Source organism: Salvelinus namaycush, chromosome 15 (genome assembly GCF_016432855.1).
Source record: "Salvelinus namaycush isolate Seneca chromosome 15, SaNama_1.0, whole genome shotgun sequence".
In the NCBI taxonomy this organism is placed as follows: domain Eukaryota; kingdom Metazoa; phylum Chordata; class Actinopteri; order Salmoniformes; family Salmonidae; genus Salvelinus; species Salvelinus namaycush.
This window is the reverse complement of record NC_052321.1, coordinates 19,014,911-19,042,131: the sequence shown is the minus strand read 5'-3', so window position 1 is coordinate 19,042,131 and position 27,221 is coordinate 19,014,911. Positions and strand designations below refer to the sequence as shown.

At 43.1% G+C, this 27,221-nt stretch overlaps 1 protein-coding gene across 1 annotated transcript; it reads left to right on the top strand.

Annotated features, from left to right (window-relative positions):
- On the top strand, positions 1-27,221 carry LOC120060269 (macoilin-2-like). The gene is made up of 11 exons (XM_039009448.1): positions 1-269; positions 7,645-7,786; positions 8,630-8,756; positions 19,320-19,443; positions 20,048-20,226; positions 20,339-20,843; positions 23,742-23,900; positions 24,983-25,165; positions 25,244-25,364; positions 25,807-25,981; positions 26,117-27,221. Exons 1-11 carry the CDS (start codon positions 190-192, stop codon positions 26,317-26,319), a joined length of 1,998 nt encoding a protein of 665 aa, XP_038865376.1. The 5' UTR covers positions 1-189; the 3' UTR covers positions 26,320-27,221.

Sequence of the window (27,221 nt, the reverse complement as noted above, 5' to 3'; positions counted from 1 at the left end):
TATAGCGCAAGCTTGCGCTGAGAGAAAAGAGGAGGTTCTTAAAGAGAGTTTTAATTATTTATGTTTCCAGTAGAAAAATAATTACAGCGATATTGCACAGGGACTTAATTTGTTGTCTTTGTCTTGCCATGCAAGAAAACTGGATAAGATTACAGTAGGAAATCAAAAGCTACAGCGAAGGAGAGGAGGATGAAGCGGCGCAATGCGGAATGCAGCAAACTCCGACGGCCGTTAAAACGGAACCGAATCACCGAGGGCATATACGGCAGGTATATGAAGCCAAGCGATGGGTTGGTTTGTAAGACTCCTTCATTGCATGGCTGGGTTGTGTGCGAGTATCTAGTTAGCTAGCTACTGTGTCTCTCATAAATGTAAAATGTCACACTGACACTCGCAGTCAAGTGAAATTGGCTAGATATCAAGTAGGTAAGTTAACTAGTATATTTGTGGACATATTAGCATAGATAACTGGAGAGGTGTGAATTATCTTTGGAGTAACGTTAGGCTACTACCCATTGATAGGCCCCAAACCATAGCCTGGGGCTGTCTTTAACACCCCTGCTCCAATTAGGCATCTCGATTAACTATGTATCCCATATTGTCTGCAGTAGCTAGCTAAATTCACCCTACTAAGACAGCCCCCTAGCTGGGGTATGGAACAGTTATACCAATTTCAGACAGGAGCTGTTATGTTACGTATAAAAAAAAAGGTCAATGTTGATGACCCTTTTCAAACAGCACCTTATTTGCAGGTATAACCCTTTAATAGTCAGTGGGAAACTGACAAATTGGGAAGGGTGGGGGGTGTTAGTGAACTAAACTCAATGGTGAAGGAAGTTTATGATGAACTTCACCAACAGAGTGGATCAGAGGCCAGGCTTTGGAATCGAGTTATTTCTGATTGGATCAATACTTAAATATATATATATATATATATATATACACTGCTCAAAAAAATAAAGGGAACACTTAAACAACACAATGTAACTCCAAGTCAATCACACTTCTGTGAAATCAAACTGTCCACTTAGGAAGCAACACTGATTGACAATAAATTTCACATGCTGTTGTGCAAATGGAATAGACAAAAGGTGGAAATTATAGGCAATTAGCAAGACACCCCCAATAAAGGAGTGATTCTGCAGGTGGTGACCACAGACCACTTCTCAGTTCCTATGCTTCCTGGCTGATGTTTTTGTCACTTTTGAATGCTGGCGGTGCTCTCACTCTAGTGGTAGCATGAGACGGAGTCTACAACCCACACAAGTGGCTCAGGTAGTGCAGCTCATCCAGGATGGCACATCAATGCGAGCTGTGGCAAGAAGGTTTGCTGTGTCTGTCAGCGTAGTGTCCAGAGCATGGAGGCGCTACCAGGAGACAGGTCAGTACATCAGGAGACGTGGAGGAGGCCGTAGGAGGGCAACAACCCAGCAGCAGGACCGCTACCTCCGCCTTTGTGCAAGGAGGAGCAGAAGGAGCACTGCCAGAGCCCTGCAAAATGACCTCCAACAGGCCACAAATGTGCATGTGTCTGCTCAAACGGTCAGAAACAGACTCCATGAGGGTGGTATGAGGGCCCGGCGTCCACAGGTGGGGGTTGTGCTTACAGCCCAACACCGTGCAGGACGTTTGGCATTTGCCAGAGAACACCAAGATTGGCAAATTCGCCACACGTTCTGCTGCCTGCAACATCCTCCAGCATGACCGGTTTGGCGGTGGATCAGTCATGGTGTGGGGTGGCATTTCTTTGTGGGGCCGCACAGCCCTCCATGTGCTCGCCAGAGGTAGCCTGACTGCCATTAGGTACCGAGATGAGATCCTCAGAGCCCCTGTGAGACCATATGCTTACACATGCACATTTGTGGCCTGCTGGAGGTCATTTTGCAGGGCTGTGGCAGTGCTCCTCCTTGCACAAAGGCGGAGGTAGCGGTCCTGCTGCTGGGTTGTTGCCCTCCTACGGCCTCCTCCACGTCTCCTGATGTACTGGCCTGTCTCCTGGTAGCGCCTCCATGCTCTGGACACTACGCTGACAGACACAGCAAACCTTCTTGCCACAGCTTGCATTGATGTGCCATCCTGGATGAGCTGCACTACCTGAGCCACTTGTGTGGGTTGTAGACTCCGTCTCATGCTACCACTAGAGTGAGAGCACCGCCAGCATTCAAAAGTGACAAAAACATCAGCCAGGAAGCATAGGAACTGAGAAGTGGTCTGTGGTCACCACCTGCAGAATCACTCCTTTATTGGGGGTGTCTTGCTAATTGCCTATAATTTCCACCTTTTGTCTATTCCATTTGCACAACAGTATGTGAAATTTATTGTCAATCAGTGTTGCTTCCTAAGTGGACAGTTTGATTTCACAGAAGTGTGATTGACTTGGAGTTATTGACATTGACATTGTGTTGTTTAAGTGTTCCCTTTATTTTTTTGAGCAGTGTATATATATATATATAATGAAACGTCCCACCTATGTTTGTCCTCTTGTTGCGTGCCTTTGTTTGGTGAAATCCATACGTTTTCAACAGACGTTAATCAAATACAACCAGCGGCGGATTTAGGTATAGGCTACTTGGGTAGCCGCCCAGGGTGGCATCTTGCCAGGGGCGGCACGGGACGCCCGCACAATTAATTTTTTAATAATAATTCGAAATGGTGACGTTTTCGCAATTGTTTTTTTTATCGCTCATTTGCACGTCACGTCAATGATATGTCACCATGTGGGACTGTGGGTCAATTATCCTTGTCGGAGTGGGCGCCCTGATGCTAGTTTGTGAGCTAGGCAGGCTACAACCTGGGAAGGTCTGTGTGCCACAGAAAGTGTTTGACTAGTCACAAAATGAAGGAAATTAGAAGGGAGTATTTCGGCAAGGCAATTTTCTTGCCTGCCAAAATTCCCCCGTTTGATTTAAACGTTAAATCAAATACCGAAATGATTTGACTCGTGACAAAATTAAGGAAATTAGAAGGGGGATTTCGGCAGGCAAGAAAATGGCCTTGCTAAATACTCCCACCTAATTTCCTCAATTTTGTCACGAGTCAAATTTCGGTAGTTGTATTTGAACGTTTATTGGAGAAAAAAATAAGGCACGCAACAGAGGACAAGGTAGGAGTTTTCATGATTTACATTTCTTGAAATATTGACCTTGGGCGAATCAATGTAATCGGAGCTAGATTCCACAAAGTCTGGTCTCGGCTCCATTTAGTTGAAGTCCATCAAACTTCCTTCACCGTGGAGTTTAGTTCGCTAGGGTGGTGTTTGCAATTCAAATTAGGGAGGTGTCTGGGTTCTCACTCCACCCTTGTACTTGATTGATGAATTAAGGTCACTAATTAGTAAGGAACACCCCTCACCTGGTTGTCTAGGTCTTAATTGAAAGGGAAAAAAATAAAATCCGTTGACACTCCGCGGAATGAGTTTGACACCCCTGTGTTAAACAAGGTAAGTGTTAATAAATTTACCTGCAAAAAAGCAGAGAACCATTCACGCTGACCCGATACCTGTATTTTGGTTACAGGGTATGTGAAAATGCAGGAATCATGACAAGGACTTTAGGTGGCTTATTTTTCCATGTTCTACCCGTACTCCTTTCAAATATACAAAAAGCAGGTATAAAAATGCAGGCATTGTAAGTTAGTGATTTGTCTGCATATGGAAGGGATGTTAGTAGCACTAAACCACCCCACTTCCAGCTTATTTGCAAACTCAGTTGGTCAAACAAATGTTGCCTTTATTGCACCCCATCATTCAGAATTGAACAGTGTAATTCAGCCAGCAGAAATGTCAACGTGCATCTAAATAAGACTACCTAATTTTAAAAGCTTACTGTCAATTCCCCTTTCTTAAATTGTAGGCTACAAGTTATAATTTAGGCCTACACTAGTTACATAAAAAAGCTTAGTCTGCATGCATCTGCCCTGTTTTTACCTGTGACAGCAAGCACCTCTCCATGTAACACCTGCAGCTAGTAATCTGTTGAGGTGGAATAGCTCTCAAACCCTTCTCCGTAGGGTTGTCAGCAGTTAGTTTCGCCCACGGTTGGATGCGTGTGAACTGCATAATTCTCAAAAATGATGGTAAACATTCTATTCTCTGACAACAGCTATGATGAACATTCCTGCAGTCAGTATGCCAATTGCATGCGCCTTCAACTTGAGACATCTGTGGCGTTGTGTGAGAGAACTGCACATTTTAGTGGCCTTTTATTGTCCCCAGCACAATGTGTACCTATGTAACAATACTTCTGTTTAATCAGCTTCTTGATATGCCACACCTGTCAGGTGGATGGATCATCTTGACAAAGCAGAAATGCTCACTAACAAGGATGTAAACAAATGTGTGCACAAAATCTAAGAGAAATACACTTTTTGTGCATATGGAACATTTCTGGGATCTTTTATATCAGCTCATGAAACATTGGACCAGTACTTTACAAGTTGTGTTTATATTTTTGTTCAGTGTAGCTGCTTGCTTGTCAAGACATGACAATTATTTACACATAATTTGTCATTGTAATAATGCTATTCTGAAGTCTATATAATTGTTTTAAAAAACAGATTAATTCCCAAATCTGTTAACTTTTACTTGGTACTCATCCAGGATCCGGGAGCACCCTCATCAGTAAAAAAGCTGACTAGCATAGCCTAGCATAGCGCCACAAGTAAATACTAGCATCTAAATATCATGAAATCACAAGTCCAAGACACCAGATGAAAGATACACATCTTGTGAATCCAGCCATCATTTCTGATTTTTTAAATGTTTTACAGGGAAGACACAATATGTATTTCTATTAGCTAACCACGATAGCAAAAGACACAACTTTTTTTTCTCCACCATTTTTTTACTGCATAGGTAGCTATCACAAATTCGACCAAATAAAGATATAAATAGTCACTAACCAAGAAACAACTTCATCAGATGACAGTGTGATAACATATTTATTGTATAGCATATGTTTTGTTCGAAAAATGTGCATATTTCAGGTATAAATCATAGTTTTACATTGCAGCCACCATCACAACTCTCACCAAAGCAACTAGAATAACTACAGAGAGCAACGTGAATTACCTAAATACTCATCATAAAACATTTATGAAAAATACACAGTGTACAGCAAATGAAAGACAAAGATCTTGTGAATCCAGCCAATATTTCAGATTTTTTAAGTGTTTTACAACGAAAACACAATATAGCATTATATTAGCTTACTACAATAGCCAACCACACAACAGCATTGATTCAAGCCAACAGTAGCGATAACGAATAAACCAGCAAAAGATATAAAATTATTCACTAACCTTCTCAAACTTCTTCAGATGACAGTCCTATAACATCAAATTACACAATACATATATGGTTTGTTCGAAAATGTGCATATTTAGCGGCACAAATCGTGGTTATACAATATGAATAGTAGCCAAAATGCAAACAAAATGTCGGGAGAAATCTTGGGAGAGGCACCTAATCTAATCAATAACTAATCATAAACTTGACTAAAAAATACAGGTTGGACAGCAAATGAAAGATACATTAGTTCTTAATGCAACCGCTGTGTTAGATTTTTAAAATTAACGTTACTACGACATACAGCGTGCGTTAAAGCGAGACCGCACCGAAATTAATGGCGGAATAATAGTTTAACATTTTTCAACAGAACAACGAATTAACATCATAAATAGTTCTTACTATTTGATGAGCTTCCATCAGAATCTTGTGCAAGTTGTCCTTTGTCCAGAATAATCGTTGCTCGGTTGTAGATTGTCGTCTTCAACTTTGGAATTAGCAGCAAACATTAGCCATGTGGCGAAGACGTGTCCAACTCACCATAACGCAGCACAAATAAAATACCGAAAATCGCAATATACTGATATAACTCGGTTTAAAATAACTACATTATGATGTTTTTAACACCTATATCGAATAAAATCAGATCCGGATATATCTAACGCCTATAACGAGAGCTTTTCAGAATGCAATCCTGAGGTCTGTCTTGCGTCATGACGAACGTTGAAAAGACTGCACACCCGGTTCCAAGAGCTTTTGTACGGCCTCAGATCTACCTAGACACCCCATTCCAATTCTCACTGCTTACTGACATCTAGGGGAAGGCGTATGCAGTGCATGTCGACCCATAGATTACATGCAAATTAATAAACTGACCCTGGAACAGAGTGCCCGATTTCAGATTTCTCACTTCCTGACAGGAAGTTTGCTGCAAAATGAGTTCTGTTTTACTCACAGATATAATTCAAACGGTTTTAGAAACTAGAGAGTGTTTTCTATCCAATAGTAATAATAATATGCATATTGTACGAGCAAGAATTGAGTACGAGGCAGTTTAATTTGGGAACGTTTTTTTACAAAGTCGAAATGGCGCCCCCCTATTGAGAAAAGGTTGTCCATAAATGACCTATGTTATCAGTGGAATATGAACTGTCAGCTGGCAAGTGTGCAACTCCTGCTCTCCATGGAAATAAATGTGTTCTAATAAACCCAGTCACTTCACAACATTACATGCAATCTTGGGGAAAAGGCAACCGTTTTGATGGCAATTATTGAAAAGAGCGAGATCCCAGCATTCCGGTGCTGTTAGATTTTTTTTTTCTCAACCCAAATTTTTTGCTAAATTGGTGGGATTTTATGAGTGTCTGGCTTGACAACAAAAAAAATTACCGCTGAAGCGCCTCATGGCCATTGGAGTGCATAAATGGTAGGCCTATATTCACACAGTTACACTATTTATAAACAGTCAAAAAATCTACAATTTTTATTAGGCTAGTGGGAGTTTTTATTTAGGAGATTTAAACAAGCAACAAGAGAATATTTAGCCTGCTCTAGATAATGATTCAACCATTGGGGTAAACAATGCAGATGATCAACCCCGTGCTTCAGCCATGTAGCCAGTCTAGCCACGATGCTGCATCAGGTTACAGTTGATGATGCTTAATGCTAAAATAGCACACATGCCTACAATATGAAGCATGTACACTACCTAAACATTTGACTTTTCATGAATGTTATTGGGCTCATTTCTGGAGGGGAATATTACATTTGAAACGGTTTCATATGTTAAGGCTATTGTCATCATTGAGATGGTTTTATAAAATGTTTCTAAACAAAAATCAGCTTAAATATCAGATTGTATGGTTGGCTATTGATACTTTCCCAGACTGCAAATGAAACATGAAGTCACCCATGATTGAAATTCTGCGTGCATGACTTGCTTTCCTGTGATCTTGGCCGTGACCAGTCATTTTCTCATTTTGGCCAGTAGTTTTCTCTTTGTACTGGGCTGGTGTGCCACTGGCAAATTTACCTGAATGTCAAGCCTTGAATACTAACCTCAAAGGTGTGTAGTAATTGCTGATATGAATTTTTTCGAAACCGTACCACCAGCACTGCATTTTAATGTTCAGAATGTGTGTCGGGGCTCTTAGCAAAACTCCCCCAGCCAGAAAATACTAGCGTCAGTAGGCGCTTAAGGTAGTTGACGTCTGGGAATAGGTTAGAGGTGGAGTAGCTAATCCTTGAGTTTTCGATCAGGTGCTTTTTAAAGCCCCACACCTTGACACAATCCAGTCTTATTGAAAAATGGTTGTGGTGTTGGACACAAACTCATGAATGTCTCTCTCTCTCTCATCCAGTACCTTCCTGTACCTGAAGTTCCTTGTGGTGTGGGCTCTGGTGCTGTTGGCAGACTTTGTGCTCGAGTTCAGATTTGAGTACCTGTGGCCTTTCTGGCTCTTCATCAGAAGTGTGTACGACTCCTTCAGATACCAGGGGCTGGTGAGTGTCTGGCTGTCTCCTGGGTGGGCCTGACTGATCTTTATTTATTTTATTTAGTTAACCTTTTATTTAACTAGATTTGTGGTTTAAAGAGCAGGCCTATGTTGTTCTCTAGAAGGTCCATCTAGCCTAAGCCCTTCTCTAGCTCTGCCTTGTTTTTCCACCACCTGCTCCCGAATCAGTGTTTTCCACAAGCACATGGAGTAGCTAGCAAAGTAGAAAAAGCTTGCTGTTTGTCAATCAAATCACAGTAAGCCTATACGCCAGAACTTCGTGGCTACATATGAAACAAGTGATAGAAAATGTATGAATGTGCCAGAAAACAATAGGCTAAGGGGATTTCACTCATCATTACCACATTTTATATGGGACGTGCAAATTGACTCACATAGATGATGGAGCGTCATTCTCCCTCCGTGTAAAGAAATTTGACTGCAACCACAGAGTACACAACACAAAACACCCAAGTACCAGGAGGCGAGAGAGACAGCAGACTGTCAAACCAGCAGTGTTTCCCTGTCATCACTCACTTTGACTGACAGGTGCCTGTCCTATCAATAGATCACTAGATGATGCATGTTGTTCATTCTAGCGGGAGGGCTCGGGCGACTTTTTTTCAGACTTGCGAATTGTAAAAGAAATATTTAAAAAAATAAAGTAGCGTAGTCAATTTAAGTGGAGGCTTTGATGTCTTTTGCAGATTTGTTGTGTTTAACTTGTGATTTAATCATCAAGCAATAAATGTTGATGTGGATAATATGTGACCCACATCTCTCATTGTTGGTAGCAATGTGTTTTTTGGCAGATCTCCTACTTACCCCCCTCACATCTCCTCTCTTCCAGGCATTCTCTCTGTTCTTTGTGTGTGTGGCGCTTACCTCTGACACCATATGCCTGCTCTTCATCCCAGTACAATGGCTGTTCTTCGCTGCCAGTACCTACGTGTGGGTGCAGTACGTGTGGCACACAGGTAAGCCTTCTTACTCACCTGCCTTTTAATGAGGGGAAAGAACTTAACGATTACAGTGAATTAGTGTGTGGGTATACCGACTATGATCACTGTATTGAACTATTTAAGCCTAGCTGTAAAGAAATGGGACTAGTGACAGGAGGTTCACAGGATCAACTCTCACAATACTATTTCCTGGAGTGAGGCACCAGCTATAGTATACACAGAGAACATACCGTGCATTCGGGAAAGTATTCAGACCCCTTTTTCTAAATTTTATTTGCAAATGTATATACAAAAATCAATAAAGAATACCATATTTACATACGTATTCAGACCCTTTGCTCTGAGACTCGAAATTGAGCTCAGGTGCATCCTGTTTCCATTGAGATGTTTCTACAACTTGATTGGAGTTCACCTGCGGTAAATTCAATTGATTGGACATGATTTGGAAAGGCACACCTGTCTATAGAAGGTCCCACAGTTGACAGTGCATGTCAGAACAAAAACCAAGCCATGAGGTCGAAGGAATTGTCCCTAGAGCTCCGAGACAGGATAGTGTCGAGGCACAGATCTGGGGAAGAGTACAAACATTTCTGCAGCATTTGAAGGTCCCCAAGAACACAGTGGCCACCATCATTCTTAAATGGAAGAAGTTTGGAAAACTAAGACTCTACTTAGAGCTGGCTGCCTGGCCAAATTGAGCAATCGGGGGAAAGGGCCCTGGTCAGGGAGATGACCAAGAACCCGATGGTCACTCTTCCAATGTTCCTCTGTGGAAATGGGAGAACCTTCCAGAAGGACAACCATCTCTGCAGCACAACACCAATCAGGCCTTTATGGTAGAGTGGCCAGATGGAAGCCACTTCTCAGTAAAAGGCACATGACAGCCTGTTTGGAGTTTGCCAAAAGGCATCTAAAGGACTCTGACAATGAGAAACAAGATTGGCCTGAATGCCAGGCATCAGTCTGGAGGAAACCTGGCACCATTCCTATGGTGAAGCATGGTGGTGGCAGTATCATGCTGTGGGGATGTTTTTCAGCAGTAGGGACTGGGAGATTAGTCAGGATCAAGGGAAAGATGAATGTAGCAAAGTACAGAAAGATCCTTGATGAAAACCTGCTCAGGACATCAGACTGGGGCAAAGTTTCACCTTCCAACAGGACAACGACCCGAAGCACATAGCCAAGAAAACGCAGGAGTGGCTTCAGGAGTCTCAATGTCCTTGAGTGACCCAGCCAGAGCCTGGACTTGAACCCAATTGAACATCTTTGGAGAGACGTGACCTAGCTTGAGAGGATCTGCAGAGAATGGGAGTAACTCCCCAAATACAGGTGTTCCAAGCTTGTAGCATCATACCCAAGAAGACTCAAGGCTGTAATTGCCGTCAAAGGTGCTTCAATAAAGTACTGAGTAAAGTGTCTGAATACTTATGTAAATGTAATATTTCAGTTTTTTTTAAATTGAATAAATGTGCAAAAATGTCAACCTGTTTTTGATTTGTCATAATGGGGTATTGTGTGTAGATTGAGGGAAAAATAACTATTTAATCCATTTTAGAATAAGGCCGTAACGTAACAAAATGTGGAAAAAGTTTAGGGGTCTGAATACTTTCCGAATACACTCAACTTGAGTTACCTACATTGACAAGCTCTCCTAGTAACCTCTGAACACACACAGGTGTGTGTTTCTCTGCAATGGGTGTGAAGCATGCGTTACCAGATTTATTCCACGTTCCCATGCCGCGTGTTATGTTTACGAGCCGGCTTACTTCTCAGAATCCCGTGCAGCATCAGTAAGCGATTGTGGATGTCTGTAACAGGTGTCAGTGCGATTTAGCAGTAGCCCCTGTTGACCAGGACATGTTGGGCTTCGGTGTCAAATTGAACTCCTGACGAGACCAAATGCCACAGTAGAGCAGAGACCCCAAGCGCCTGCTGCATACACCACACCATCAGGCTTTGACATTAATGCTTGTCCAGGGCAAGTTTAAAAAAATGGCGGACAACCAGAATATAGATTTCAATTGTCCGAATGGGATAAGTTAAAAAATCACTATCAAACAATTACTCCAATCAGAATTAGCTCAGCCAATGCAGGGCAGTGTGTGGTTGACATTCTGACTATTGCCTATTCCTATTTGCTTTTGCTCATTTCAATAAATGTTATATTTACACAAAGCAAGAGAACAATGTAGACAGAGCTAAGAGTCTCACCAAAGCAGCGCAAAATGTCCGGTCAGAATAACATTTTTAAAATGTGGATGATCTGGGCCAGTAGCTGAAGTCTATAGCGGACACTCTGGTGTCTTATTGTTATAGAAGACCAAATGTTCTATTGTCTCCAGTTGATATGAATATGACTTGGCTTATTAGCCCTCCTGTTGTGTTCGTTTCCTGTTAATTAATTCTGTGTTCCCGGTCCAAAATGACCACCCCATTATAGCTGGTTATATATCCATAATAATACATATATTATCACCTAATGTTGTGTTAGATCTTTTTATCAACTTAAGTTCTTGTGAACATTACAAGTTTTGAACTTCTATTTGCTATTCATGGCCTTTAGGCCTCATTGACAATACTGTGCAGCCGTATTCATCGAACTGGCCAAGGCTTTCGACTCTGTCAATCACTGCCTTCTTCTCGGCAGACAACAGCCTTGGTTTCTCAAATGACTGCCTCGCCTGGTAAACCAACTACTTCTCAGAGAGTTCACTGTGTCAAATTGAAGGGCCTGTTGTCCGGACCTCTGGCAGTCTCTACGGGGGTGCCACAGGGTTAAATTCTCGGGCCGACTCTTTTCTCTGTATTACATCAATGATGTCGCTCTTGCTGCTGGTGATTCTCTGATCCACCTCTACGAAGACTACACCATTCTGTATACTTCTGGCCCTTCTTTGGACACTGTGTTAACTAACCTCCAGGCGAGCTTCAATGCCATACAACTCTCCTTCCGTGGCCTCCAACTGCTCTTAAATACAAGTAAAACTAAATGCATGATTCAAACGATCACTGCCCACACCTGCCCGCCCGTCCAGTATCACTACTCTGAACGGTTCTGACTTAGAATATGTGGACAACTACAAATACCTAGGTGTCTGGTTAGACTGTAAACTCTCCTTCCAGACTCATATTAAGCATCTCCAATCCAAAATTAAATCTAGAATCGGCTTCCTATTTCGTAAACAAAGCCTCCTTCACTCATGCTGCCAAACATACCCTCGTAAAACTGACTATCCTACCGATCCTTGACTTCGGCAATGTCATTTACAAAATAGCCTCCAACACTCTACTCAGCAAATTGGATGCAGTCTATTTTTATTTTATTTTATTTATTTCACCTTTATTTAACCAGGTAGGCTAGTTGAGAACAAGTTCTCATTTGCAACTGCAATCTGGCCAAGATAAAGCAAAGCAGTGTGACACAGACAACAACACAGAGTTACACATGGAGTAAACAATAAAAAAGCCAATAACACAATAAACAAGTCAATGACACAGTAGAAAAAATAAAGTCTATATACAGTGTGTGCAAAAGGCATGAGGAGGTAGGCAATAAATAGGCCATAGGAGCGAATAATTACAATTTAGCAGATTAACACTGGAGTGATAAATGAGCAGATGATGATGTGCAAGTAGAGATACTGGTGTGCAAAAGAGCAGAAAAGTAAATAAAATAAAAACAGTATGGTGATGAGGTAGGTAGATTGGGTGGGCTATTTACAGATGGACTATGTACAGCTGCAGCGATCGGTTAGCTGCTCAGATAGTTGATGTGGGAAATAAAAGTCTCCAACTTCAGCTATTTATTTATTTATTTTTTTGCAATTCGTTCCAGTCATTGGCAGCAGAGAACTGGAAGGAAAGGCGGCCAAATGAGGTGTTGGCTTTGTGGATGATCAGTGAGATATACCTGCTGGAACGTGTGCTACGGGTGGATGTTGTTATCGTGAACTGAGATAAGGCGGAGCTTTACCTAGCATAGACTTATAGATGACCTGGAGCCAGTGGGTCTGGCGACAAGTATGTAGCGAGGGCCAGCAGACTGGAGCATACAGGTCGCAGTGGTGGGTGGTATAAGATGATTTGGTAACAAAACAGATGGCACTGTGATAGTGTGTTGGAAGCTTTTTTGTAGATGACATCGCCGAAGTCGAGGATCGGTAGGATAGTCAGTTTTACTAGGGTAAGTTTGGCGGCGTGAGTGAAGGAGGCTTTGTTGCGGAATAGAAAGCCGATTCTAGATTTGATTTTGGATTGGAGATGTTTAATATGAGTCTGGAAGGAGAGTTTACAGTCTAGCCAGACACCTAGGTATTTATAGTTGTCCACATATTCTAGGTCGGAACCGTCCTGGGTGGTGATGCTAGTCGGGCGGGTGGGTGCGGGCAGCGAACGGTTGAAAAGCATGCATTTGATTTTTACTAGTGTTTAAGAGCAGTTGGAGGCCACGGAAGGAATGTTGTATGGCATTGAAGCTCGTTTGGAGGTTAGTTAGCACAGTGTCCAAGGAAGGGCCAGAAGTATACAGAATGGTGTCGTCTGCGTAGAGGTGGATCAGGGAATCGCCCGCAGCAAGAGCGACATCATTGATATATACAGAGAAAAGAGTCGGCCCGAGAATTTAACCCTGTGGTACCCCCATAGAGACTGCCAGAGGTCCAGAAAACATGCCCTCCGATTTGACACACTGAACTCTGTCTGCAAAGTAGTTGGTGAAAAACCAAGGCTGTTGAGTTTGCCGATAAGAATACGGTGATTGACAGAGTCGAAAGCCTTGTCCAGGTCGACGAAGACGGCTGCACAGTACTGTCTTTTATCGATGGCGGTTATGATATCGTTTAGTACCTTGAGCGTGGCTGAGGTGCACCCGTGACTGGCTCGGAAGCCGGATTGCACAGCGGAGAAGGTACGGTGGGATTCGAAATGGTCAGTGATCTGTTTATTAACTTGGCTTTCGAAGACTTTAGATAGACAGGGCAGGATGGATATAGGTCTGTAACAGTTTGGGTCTAGGGTGTCACCCCCTTTGAAGAGGGGGATGACCGCGGCAGCTTTCCAATCTTTAGGGATCTCAGACGATACGAAAGAGAGGTTGAACAGGCTGGTAATAGGGGTTGCAACAATGGCGGCGGATAGTTTTAGAAAGAGAGGGCCCAGATTGTCTAACCCAGCTGATTTGTACGGGTCCAGGTTTTGTAGCTCTTTCAGAACATCTGCTGTCTGGATTTGGGTGAAGGAGAAGCTGGGGAGGCTTGGGCCAGTAGCTGCGGGGGAGGCGGAGCTGTTGGCTGGGGTTGGAGTAGCCAAGAGGAAGGCATGGCCAGCCGTTGAGAAATGCTTATTGAAATGTTCGATTATCATGGATTTATCAGTGGTGACCGTGTTACCTAGCCTCAGTGTAGTGGGCAGCTGGAAGGAGGTGCTCTTATTCTCCATGGACTTTACAGTGTCCCAAAACTTTTGGGATTTAGAGCTACAGGATGTGAATTTCTGCTTGAAAAAGCTAGCCTTTGCTTTCTTGACTGACTGCGTGTATTGGTTCCTGACTTCCCTGAACAGTTGCATATCGTGGGGACTATTCGATGCTATTGCAGTCCGCCACAGGATGTTTTTGTGCTGGTCAAGGGCAGTCAGGTCTGGAGTGAACCAAGGGCTATATCTGTTCTTAGTTCTGCATTTTTTGAACGGGGCATGCTTATCTAAGATGGTGAGGAAATTACTTTTAAAGAATTACCAGGCATCCTCGACTGACGGGATGAGGTCGATATCCTTCCAGGACACCCGGGGCAGGTCGTTTAGAAAGGCCTGCTCGCAGAAGTGTTTTAGGGAGTGTTTGACAGTGATGAGGGGTGGTCGTTTGACTGCGGACCCATAGCGGAGACAGGCAATGAGGCAGTGATCGCTGAGATCCTGATTGAAAACAGAGGAGGTGTAATTGGAGGGCAAGTTGGTCAGGATAATGTCTATGAGGGTGCCCATGTTTTCAGATTTAGTGTTGTACCTGGTGGGTTCCTTGATGATTTGTGTGAGATTGAGGGCATCTAGCTTAGATTGTAGGACTGCCGGGGTGTTAAGCATATCCCAGTTTAGGTCACCTAACAGAACAAATTCTGAAGCTAAATGGGGGTGATCAATTCACAAATGGTGTCCAGGGCACAGCTGGGAGCAGAGGGGGGTCGATAGCAGGCGGCAACAGTGAGAGACTTATTTCTGGAGAGGTTCATTTTTAAAATTAGAAGTTCAAACTGTTTGGGTATAGACCTATCACAGTGCCATCCGTTTTGTCACCAAAGCCCCATATACTACCCACCACTGCGACTTGTATGCTCTCGTTGGCTGGCCCTCGCTTCATATTCGTTGCCAAACCCACTGGCTACAGGTCATCTATAAGTCTTTGCTAGTCAAAGCACCACCTTATCTCAGCTCACTGGTCACAACAGCAGCACCCACCCGTAGCACGCACTCCAGCAGGTATATTTCACTGGTTACCCCCAAAGCCAATTTCTCCTTTGGCCGCCTTTCCTTCCAGTTCTCTGCTGCCAATGACTGGAACGAATTGCAAAAAATCACTGAAGCTGGAGACTCATATCTCCCTCACTAACTTTAAGCATCAGCTATCAGAGCAGCTTACAGATCATTGTACCTATACATAGCCCATCGAACTACCTCATCCCCATATTATTATTATTATTATAATATTTTTTTGCTCCTTTGCACCCCAGTATCTTTACTGGCACATTCATCTTCTGCACATCTATCACTCCAGTGTTTAATTGCTAAGTTGTAATTATTTCGCCACTACGTCCTATTTATTGCCTTAACTCCCTTATCCTACCTCATTTGCACACACTGTATATAGACTTTTCTTTTTTTTCTTTTTTTTTTAAATATAAATTTTATCCCATTTTCTCTCCAATTTTCGTGGTATCCAATCGCTAGTAATTACTATCTTGTCTCATCGCTACAATTCCCGTACGGGCTCGGGAGAGACGAAGGTCGAAAGCCATGCGTCCTCCGAAGCACAACCCAACCAAGCCGCACTGCTTCTTAACACAGCGCGCCTCCAACCCGGAAGCCAGCCGCACCAATGTGTCGGAGGAAACACTGTGTACCTGGCCCCCTTGGTTAGCGCGCACTGCGCCCGGCCCGCCACAGGAGTCGCTGGAGCGCGATGAGACAAGGATATCCCTACCGGCCAAACCCTCCCTAACCCGGACGACGCTATGCCAATTGTGCGTCGCCCCACGGACCTCCCGGTCGCGGCCGGCTGCGACAGAGCCTGGGCGCGAACCCAGAGACTCTGGTGGCGCAGCTAGCACTGCGATGCAGTGCCCTAGACCACTGCGCCACCCGGGAGGCCCGTATATAGACTTTTCTATTGTGTTATTGACTGTGCGTTTGTTTATTCCATGTGTAACTCTGTGTTTCTGTCGCACTGCTTTGCTTTATCTTGGCCAGGTCGCGGTTGTAAATGAGGACTTGTTCTCAACTAGCCTACCTGGTTAAATAAAGGTGAAATTTAAAAAAAAATGACCTGAGCTCATACAACTCGTTTTTGAGTTTAAAAAAAGCATAATGTATGGATTATTTTGACTATAACAAATACCCAATTAAACATATTGTGCTATTTATCACACACTACTTTGTGTCAAAGTTTAACAAGGACATTTGTTTTGAAACCTTTTCACATTTTTAAATAGTGGCAGGATTTTATGTATTCAACCCGGGATATTGCATATCTCGTTGGCCCTGGGGTCATCCTGATAACATTTTCAGCCGACCTCTCCTCTCAGGTGGGGATGACGACCAGGACAAATTCCCATTCTTTGACCGGAATGTAACAACCTCAGCAGGGCCCTCTTCCTCATCACTGGATTGCTCCACATCGGTTATCTCTTGGTCTGGATCATATTCTGTGTTGTCTTCAACTGCTGACACTTCCTCCTCTAATGCATCTTCACTGTCAGTTTCCTGGCCTCTCCTCCTCACCAGTGATATGATCAAGAGCCTCACATACAATATATCGTTTGGTCATTGTGCTGCCACAGAATGAATTGTGAGCAAGGTCTCAAAAAAGCTTTATATACCAGAGCTGTTAGAAAAGTTCTATATATTATTGAAACAATGTTGGGATTGTTTGTTTGTGAGAATGCCAACAGGTGTGGTTCCTGTGGGGGAAAGATTCTATTGGGGAAAGGTTCCCGTGGGGGTTGCCATGGAAGCCAAGAAGGGGAGTGAGGTGTGTGTGTGCGTGCTCAAACACACATGCATGTGGGGTCTGGGAGAGGAAGTGTGTCCATCTGAATGGGCATGTGCCTGAACTAATTTTTATACACTAATTATAGTCTAACCAATTAATTTCTAATGACCGGTAATTTTTGACCAGGAACACCACAGGTGTACAAAAGTTAAATAAAACACCCACAATTTTATGAAAATGATCAAAATCTATTTTGTGTGGACGGAACCTTATGACAATCAGATTAAATGAACTACATTTTTCAGAGAGAACTTGTAAATAGGTCTAATTTGACCGGAACCCAGCAGGAGGGTTAAACCACTCTTTCAGTTTAATTCATGCTAGATTATTTTTTTCCTCTATTGTCCAAAAATAATATTGCGATTTGTTACAGGCTTTGGTTTTTCCATTTATATTTGTGAGATTGAGGTTGCATGTTGGGTGCACCGATTGGTGTCACCTTGTTAGGCAGTATGTTTTACACCTGTGCTGGCTTGTCATCTCGTTAGTCAGAAAGAATTTGGCTGGCCCAGTGTTCCAGTTGTCTTGAGAGATGTGGAGGGTTAACACCTTAGGTTGTTGTGTCTTTAAGTTTGATGTGGGTTTTTATTTTGTTTGCCTCTTCTTGGGCAAATTTAGTGGGTGCTCGTGGTGGATGTCTTGGATCCCAGTTGTTGTTGCTAGTCAACTTTCAGTGTCTTTCAGGACCACTCCTAAAACCACACCTGTTTTGGTTGATTTCAGTTACTCTTTGTTAGTTCCCCCTTCTGTTTGATCGGCAACTTCTGATTTTCTTGATGGAGAATGTTACAGCTATCCCCCCCTCCTTATCACTACTGAAAAGCTGCCCTTTTGTGGCTGTGTGTGTCTCATTTCGTCACTCAAAAGCTAATCTACTCTGCTGCTGTCGTGATGTTTGTGTTCTTGGTCTGGTGAGGGAGGCTGCTGTACTGACCACCCTGTAAACCTCTGGTTTCATGTTCAGAGGAAGTAAATCTGCATATATACAGTGGGTCAAAAAAGTATTTAGTCAGCCACCAATTGTGCAAGTTCTCCCACTTAAAAAGATGAGAGAGGCCTGTAATTTTCATCATAGGTACACTTCAACTATGACAGACAAAATGAGAAAAAAAAATCCAGAAAATCACATTGTAGGATTTTTAATGAATTTATTTGCAAATTATGGTGGAAAATAAGTATTTGGTCACCTACAAACAAGCAAGATTTCTGGCTCTCACAGACCTGTAACTTCTTCTTTAAGAGGCTCCTCTGTCCTCCACTCGTTACCTGTATTAATGGCACCTGTTTGAACTTGTTATCAGTATAAAAGACACCTGTCCACAACCTCAAACAGTCACACTCCAAACTCCACTATGGCCAAGACCAAAGAGCTGTCAAAGGACACCAGAAACAAAATTGTAGACCTGCACCAGGCTGGGAAGACTGAATCTGCAATAGGTAAGCAGCTTGGTTTGAAGAAATCAACTGTGGGAGCAATTATTAGGAAATGGAAGACATACAAGACCACTGATAATCTCCCTTGATCTGGGGCTCCACGCAAGATCTCACCCCGTGGGGTCAAAATTATCACAAGAACGGTGAGCAAAAATCCCAGAACCACACGGAGGGACCTAGTGAATGACCTGCAGAGAGCTGGGACCAAAGTAACAAAGCCTACCATCAGTAACACACTACGCCGCCAGGGACTCAAATCCTGCAGTGCCAGATGTGTCCCCCTGCTTAAGCCAGTACATGTCCAGTCCCGTCTGAAGTTTGCTAGAGCGCATTTGGATGATCCAGAAGAAGATTGGGAGAATGTCAGATGAAACCAAAATAGAACTTTTTGGTAAAAACTCAACTCGTCGTGTTTGGAGGACAAAGAATGCTGAGTTGCATCCAAAGAACACCATACCTACTGTGAAGCATGGGGGTGGAAACATCATGCTTTGGGGCTGTTTTTCTGCAAAGGGACCAGGACGACTGATCCGTGTAAAGGAAAGAATGAATGGGGCCATGTATCGTGAGATTTTGAGTGAAAACCTCCTTCCATCAGCAAGGGCATTGAAGATGAAACGTGGCTGGGTCTTTCAGCATGACAATGATCCCAAACACACCGCCCGGGCAACGAAGGAGTGGCTTCGTAAGAAGCATTTCAAGGTCCTGGAGTGGCCTAGCCAGTCTCCAGATCTCAACCCCATAGAAAATCTTTGGAGGGAGTTGAAAGTACTTTTTTGCCCCACTGTGTATATATATATATATATATATATTTTTTTTTTTATGTAGATGTGTGGTTATGACCAGTAGTCTTTTCTGTTCTAATACTTATTTTTCTTCCACAGAGAGGGGGGTCTGTCTCCCCACAGTGTCTCTTTGGATACTCTTTGTGTACATAGAGGCAGCCATCAGATTCAAAGACCTGAAGAACTTCCATGTCGACTTGTGTCGCCCATTCGCTTCACATTGGTAAGTTAAGTGTTTTGTCCAAGCCCTGGCAGGATCTTTGTCTAGGCTATATGTGTGGATCTGTGAGGAAGCTGGACTAAGATTCCGCCTCAGACCCACAGGCCAAGGAGGGAAGTGTTCTGCCCCATTTGACTCTCAGAAAACAATATTATTTCCGCTTGTTAAGCATAATATACAAGTAATGATGTCTGTATATCCCCCAAGCTCAGACACCACTTTCCACAAAGAGAGTGCATGCTGGTTTCAGTCTGTAGCATTATTAAAAAGCATACATATTCTAAGATGGCTTATGGAATATTTCTGCCCAAGATCTGTAAGGTCATACACCACTGTTTGGTTGAAAATACCTACATTTATAGTCTAAATACTCTTTAAGACATTTGAGTGGATTTAGATTTGAGCCTGTATGATGTGCTGTAATTGAGCTGTTATGTAGTAATGCAGGATATTAGGGCAAGTCATTCCTCCAGCTTTACTTTCTGGAGTGATATTCATCTCAAGGCTTTTTTCATAGCACCTATGCTTTTCAACTTGTGAATCATTGTCTTGGTGATGTGTTGTCTGAACTTACTTACCCCCCTGAACTCTATCCATCTCTCTGTAGCATTGGATACCCAGTGGTGACACTGGGCTTTGGATTCAACAGCTACGTCAGCTATAAGATGCGCTTAAGAAGGCAGGAGGTGGTGCAGAAGGAGAATGAGTTCTACATGCAGCTCCTGCTGCAGGCCCTGCCACCAGAGCAACAGATGCTCCAGAGACAGGAAAGGGAGGCAGAGGAAGGTGAGAGACGCACACAACTGATGCTCCAGACACAGTCCAAGTGATGTTGGTCAAATATGTGTTTAATCTCACTCTTTCATTCTCTCCTTTCTTACTTCCACCTTCCATTCAGCTGCATTAGCTAAAGGGATATCTGAGATGGACTCCACCCCAGTCTCACAGAATGGTGCCCCCGCCAGTAAAAAAATGGCAGCTATGCTGCCGGAGCTGGAGTACAGAGATAAAGGGAAAGAGGGCCGCGAGGCCAAAAAGCAACACAACAGCATCCTGCCATCATCGGTAGACTCTAAACTCCAGGAGATGGAGTACATGGAGAACCATATGAACAACAAGAGACTCACCACAGAGCTGGTGGGCAGCACAGAGAACCTGCTGCTGAAGGAGGAGAACTCCTCCTCGAAAAACTACAAGAACTCCAGCGGAAACGCGGCAGTCAACTCCTTGCCCTGCGGACACTGCGCCACCAACGGCAGCGTCCCATCAGCCCCTTCCTCCTTTTCCTGGGGGAAGAAGCAGAAGTGTGCAGCGGGGAAGGGCCCAGCAGTAGGCTCCCACAGGGACCCAACAGACAACTGCATCCCTAACAATCAGCTAAGCAAGCCTGAGGCGCTCGTACGGTAAGAGGGTCTTTCTATAAACTAGGGTACCATTGAGGATTTCCTACACTGGACAAATTGTTACAGCTGTTAAGTCATTGATGATCTGCCATTTTTATTTTTTTACACTACATTAAGATATAATGGGGGATCATAGCTATATTCAATAAAATTCACCAGTTGATTTAAAGCCTGTGTTTAACCCATTCTCATGGTTGGTGTCTTGACGGATTTGTCCAAAATCGTGTGACATTATTTTTCTGTCCTTGCATTTATGCCAGTATAAGTTGTCGTTATCATATATTAATCAGTTACAGTGCCTTCAGAAACTATTCACACCCCTTTCCACATTGGTGTTAGCCTGAATTTAAAATGGATTAAATTGAGATTGTTTTGTCACTGGCCTACACCCAATACCCCATAATGTCAAAGTGACATGATGTTTTTTTAAGTTTTGACCAATTAATTAAAAATGAAAGCAGATGTTTTAAGACAATGTATTCAACCCCTTTGTTATGGCAAGCCTAAATGGGTTCAGTAGTAAACATTTGCTTAACAGGTCACACAATAAGTTGCACGGACTCTGTAATAGTGTTTACCATGATTTTTGAATGACTTCCTAAGTTCTGTACCCCACTCATACAATTGTCTGTCAGGTTCCTCAGTCGAGCAGTACATTTCAAACAGTGCGATTCAACTACAAAGATCACGGAGGTTTTCCAGTGCCTTGCAAAGAAGGGAATCTATTGGTAGATGGGTAAAAATGCAGACCTTGAATATCCCTTTGAACATGGTGTAGTTAGTCATTACACTTTGGATGGCGTATCAATACACCCAGTCACTAAGATTTCCTAACTCATTTTCCGGAGAGGAAGGAAACTGTTCAGGTATTTCACCATGAAGCCAATGGTGACTTTAAAAACAGTTAGAGTTTAATGGCTGTGATGGGAGGAAACTAAGGTTGGCTCAAAATTTGAGTTACTCCACAATACTAACCCAATTGACAGTGAAAAGAAGGAAACCTTTACAGAATTGTTTTCCTTCTCCAAAACATGCATCCTGTTTGCAACAAGGCATTAAAGTAATACTGCAAAAATGTGGCAAAGCAATTAAACCTTTTGTTCTGAATACAAAGTGTTATGTTTGGGGCAAATACACCACATTACTAAGTACCACTCTATATTTTTCTTCGTTTTTTAGGTTATTGTCCTGCTGAAAGGTGAATGTGCCTCCCAGTGTCTGGAAAGCAGACTGAACCAGGTTTTCTTTTAGGATGTTGCCTGTGCTTAGCCTTATTCTGTTTCTTTTTATCCTAAACCCTTGGCAAAAAAGGAAATACGAAGCGTAAACTCTGGTCCTTTTAAAACCTACTTTTCTAAAATATTGTGAGCTATAGCTTGCAAAATAAACAAATGTGATTCTGGGTGACACGGATGTTTTTCCCCCAACATTTTCCTCATGAAATTGCTAAATGTATTTGTTTCCTTTGCTTCCTTACTTCCTAGTATTGCAATACTGGTATTGTGACAACACTAATGTATTAACAGAAGTAGGTCCTGGATGTCACAGTTCTCATATTTTCAGGCCAAAGTATCAGTAACTTGCTGGTGCATGATGGGTGCTTCCCTTTTATCAGATACCACAGTCCCTGACCTCAAACGGACCATGCTGCACATAGATAGGCGTTAAGTTGAGCTGTTTCAGCTGTGATATCATTGGACTGGTGTGTGAGAAAGTTGGACTGTTACAATCTATGGTTTGCCACAATTATGCTGGCTGAAAATGAGAACTTTGAGTTGTTTGTCTGACCCTTTTGGCTCTTTAGTTGTACAACTGGCTGTGTGATGGTGCTGTACAGACATATTGGTGTGAGTGTGGGGGTGTAAGGTTGTTGGTGAAATCAGCAGAAAGTCAAGTGAATGATGGTGTTTGTGGCAAGTTGTCATGGGAACATGTGTGCCCTGCTTTTGCCAACCTCAAACTTGGGGCTTCCCTACCTACATTATTTGGACAGTAGTAGGGCTGTGACGATACCAGTATTGCAATATTTTTTCCATGGCAAAAATGGAACCGCGAAGCAGACCTAACACTTCGGTCCTTCAATAACCTGCTGTGTATATAAAATATTGTCTTCTATAGCTTGTAAAATAAATATGACTGGATAACATGTTTGTTTCCAACATTAGGGCCATTTTCCTAAAAGTTAAATCAGCTTTGTTTTGTTAGTATCGTGGCAAGGAAACAATTATCGCCACACTGGTATCGTCCCAACCCTAGACAGTAGCCTATAGGCTTAGTCCAAATGTGTTTTTTGCTGTATACACTTTTGGCTGAAGGGTGTTTCTTACTGGTTAGTGTTGAATTGATTGTACACTTGTAAAGACAAAAGCTGTGTCTAGTATGAAAGAAAAGTAAGTAATTTTAAAGCGCAAAGGAGACATTTCATCAAATTTCAGAACCACACATAATTAAATGGTTACAGCTTAATCAACAATTTGGAATATCAAAACACTGACTATATCAAATCGGCATTGACCTGATTGGCTAAGGAAAACAACTGACGACAGACAAACGCTAAAACTGTCAGGGACAGGCCAACAGCCAGAATGGAGGGCTGAAGGAGAATCTGCTATCAGCAGGAGGCTTTGACAGCAGTAATACTTAGGCCAAATACAAACCACTACACAGCAGCACTCCACAGAAAAGAGTTGAGTACAAAGATGGCCCTACTGAAACAGTCTTATGAGCAGATGAAACCAATATAAACCTTTACCAAAGCCTGGAGAAAGGAATTGTGGATGATCCAAAACCTACGGTTTCTGCATAACGCATACACCAAATCTTCATCAAATTGTTTCTATCATCCTTCTCTATTCATCCCTTCCTCATTTTCTTTCCTTTCCCCCTCTACCACTGCAGGCTGGAGCAGGATGTGAAGAAGCTGAAGGCAGACCTTCAGGCCAGCAGACAGGTGGAGCAGGACCTGCGCAGTCAGATCGCCTCCCTTGGCAGCGCTGAGCGCTCCATCCGCTCTGAACTGGGCCAGCTGCGCCAGGAGAACGAGCTGCTGCAGAACAAGTGAGTGGGCAGGTTAAAGGTCAGGAATTGACCACTGGATCTGATCACCTGCTGGGACCAGTGGGGCTAGCGTTGCTAATAAAGTTAGGTAGCTTGCTTAATTTTGACAATATGGTCAAACCTTCTACATTATCCACATTGTTAAGTTTGTAATTGACAAAAAAGGATGTCATCTTCTGGTTAAATGTGAAATGTCGCAACTCGGGTAACTTTGTCATTGATGTGAAATTTCCCACTCCGAACTTCCGATAGCACGTGAGGTTTTTCCTAGTCAGGGTAATGCAGTCAGGAAAAACTCAGGTGACCTAGTTCAGACCTAAAGGTTATCACTGCTTGAAAACCCAGGACTGAGCTTGGAATGTCCATGTCAAAATGCTTGTCTAGGGACAAGAGCTAGTCTGAAATACAAATAACTCTGGGTTAAAACATTCTGGCGTGAGGACTGGTCATAATAGTGAAGTTTACAGATGGGATCCTGTCTGCTTCTCCTCTCAGTGCAGGCTTCATATCACGGCAGCAGAGAGAGCACTTATGCATCTGGCTGCTTTAATTGGCCAATTAAGTAATCACTGACCAGCTGGGGACTCCTGGGTGTCCTTGGTAAGGAGCATTATTTAAGACCACCCTAATATGGTAGTTAGCATTTACATACAGACACAAACTCGGTGGTTATGGGTAGTTAATTATCTGATGCAATTAAAGGTGACATGTAGGCCCTCCCAGCCTGCCCCTAATGACCAGCTGATTCCTATTGCCGCTCAAGAGAGCCTGTTTCACTCGTTCCGTCTGTTGGTGGAGACTGGTGCACATAACTCTGTTGGCTATGCTCAAAGCTAGGCAAAGGATGCTAGGCTAAGGATTACGAAAGTGCAAAGAAATTATTGAAAAGTTTACTTGATTACCAAACTGTCATCCTGCCCTCTCACCATCTCCACAATACACACTCTGTTAACTTACATGATGAAAATTACTACCTTTTAGTACTGTTAGAGTGTGCGTGCACACACTGGGGGTGGAATGGAATCTCACTGGCTGCTGGCTAGCATGGTGCTGCATGGTCTGTGGCTCCTGTGTGTGTGCAGACTCCATAACACTATCCAGGCCAAGCAGAAGGACAAGCAGACCATGGGCCAGCTGGAAAAGAGGCTGAAAGTTGAGCAGGAGGCCCATGCCAACGCAGAGAAACAGCTTGCAGATGAGAAGAAACGCAAGAAGCTGGAGGATGCCACCGCAGCCAGAGCCGTCGCTCTAGCAGCAGCATCCAGGTATAGGCTCCAGAGATATTCACAACTATTTCATAAATACATCTGTGTTTAGTTGAGTTCTCTCTGTCTGCTCCTCAGGGGGGAGTGCACAGATACAATGAGGAGGCGGGTCACGGAGCTGGAGACAGAGTGTAAGAAACTAACCATGGACATCAAGCTCAAAGAAGACCAGCTCAGAGAGCTGGAGATGACCGTGCAGGTGAGGTTCAGTTAAGATTGGTATGTTTTGTTGAAAACAGTACGTCAAGAACATGTTTGGTTAAGGTAGCTAAAATGTTGACTATATACAGCCCAATATTAGCCCTAATTATTTAAGAAGACTAAGGGCATTCCATATTGACAGTGTGTGACATGTCCTGGTCCAGAAATACTGAGGAGAATTTGTCTGCAATAAAGCCCTTTTTATGGGGGAAAACTCATTCTGATTTGGGTGGACCTGGCTCCCAAGTGGGTGGACCTATGCCCACCCATGGCTGCGTCCCTGCCCAGTCATGTGAAATCCATATATTGCGGCCTAATTTATTTCAAATGCCTGATTTCCTTCTATGAACTGTAACTCTGTAAAATGACTCATTCACACCTGCTGTACACTGGCACACAGACAATGTCACTTATAGTGACGTGTTCTTCCCCTCTCTCAGGAGCTCCAGAAGTACAAGGAGAATGAGAAGGACACAGAAGTGCTGATGTCAGCGCTGTCGGCCATGCAGGAAAAGACCCAGCACCTGGAGAACAGCCTGTCTGCAGAGACCCGCATCAAACTGGACCTGTTCTCAGCACTGGGTGATGCCAAGAGACAGCTGGAGATCGCACAAGGTCAGTGTCTAGCTTGGGTCTAGCCCCTCTGTAGTACTGCCTCAGTCACACCTATTTCCTACTGTATGTGATTGATGTAGAATAGGTTGCATGACATGAATGTCTTGTCTGACATTTTGTGTGTGTCTGTCTCAGGTCAGATCCCGCAGAAGGACCAGGAGATCAAGGACCTGAAGCAGAAAATAGCTGAGGTGATGGCTGTCATGCCCAGCATCTCCTACACAGCTGACAGCAGCAACATGACTCCCGTGGCCCCCCACTACTCCTCCAAGTTCATGGACACAAGTCCCTCGGGCCTGGACCCAAATGCCTCCATCTACCAGCCACTCAAAAAGTGAACGCTCCCTCCAACCCGTCATTCTCTTTTTTATTTTTTTTAAAGCTGACCTCCAGATCTGCTTGGAAGGTCTGTGACTTGTTTTGTTTTTCCTTGCCAGGTCCAAAGGATGTTGTATTGGGACTATTTATTGTAGTTTTTTTTTAAAGACTAGGGGACATCACATGTAAACCAGTTATTTTTCTTTTGGTAAATCTCTAGTGAAACCTTACAGAATTGGGCTTATGTAGGATGTTTCAGTTCCCCCTTCTACTCCACCTGTTACTTGGTCTCTGGTCTTGGTTAATTCTGGTGTTGGTTTTATTCATTTAAAATCTGGGATGTGGATCTCTGCTAGGAGTGCTCACCCTTATTTCCATGTTGGAAATTCTGATCGCTGAGTGCGGATACCCATTTATTTTTATGGTAGGACGTCACAATCTGTACGTTGGTATAGACTCTAGCCCTGTTTTGTCAATGGTATTTTTCAGTTGTGAATATCAGACCAAATTGAACGTTCCATTGGGTGTTCATGGGGTTTTGTGGTATTGGTTCTATTATGTTTGAAAGTGGATTGTGTGATCTCCTATTTACTTGTTGATCTTACCACAAAGTTGAAGAAAAAAATCACTGGGATGAGAACAGAGCTGTACCAAGATGTTATGTTAGAATAACAAGGGATAAACTACTGTCAATGTAAACCATCCTCAACAACCCCAAATGTTGAGTATCATCTGCAAAATTACATTTATTTCCCAAAAAGCACCCTAATTTCTACAATACTTTCAAAGTGTTAAGCAAAGGCAGTATTTAAGAGAAGTTAATATATGATATGCCTTCTCTTCAGTGGTGGGCCGTCAGGGCCTGCAAGGCCTTCTCTGCTGGCCTAAACATCATCAGAATATATATATTTTTTTAAATATA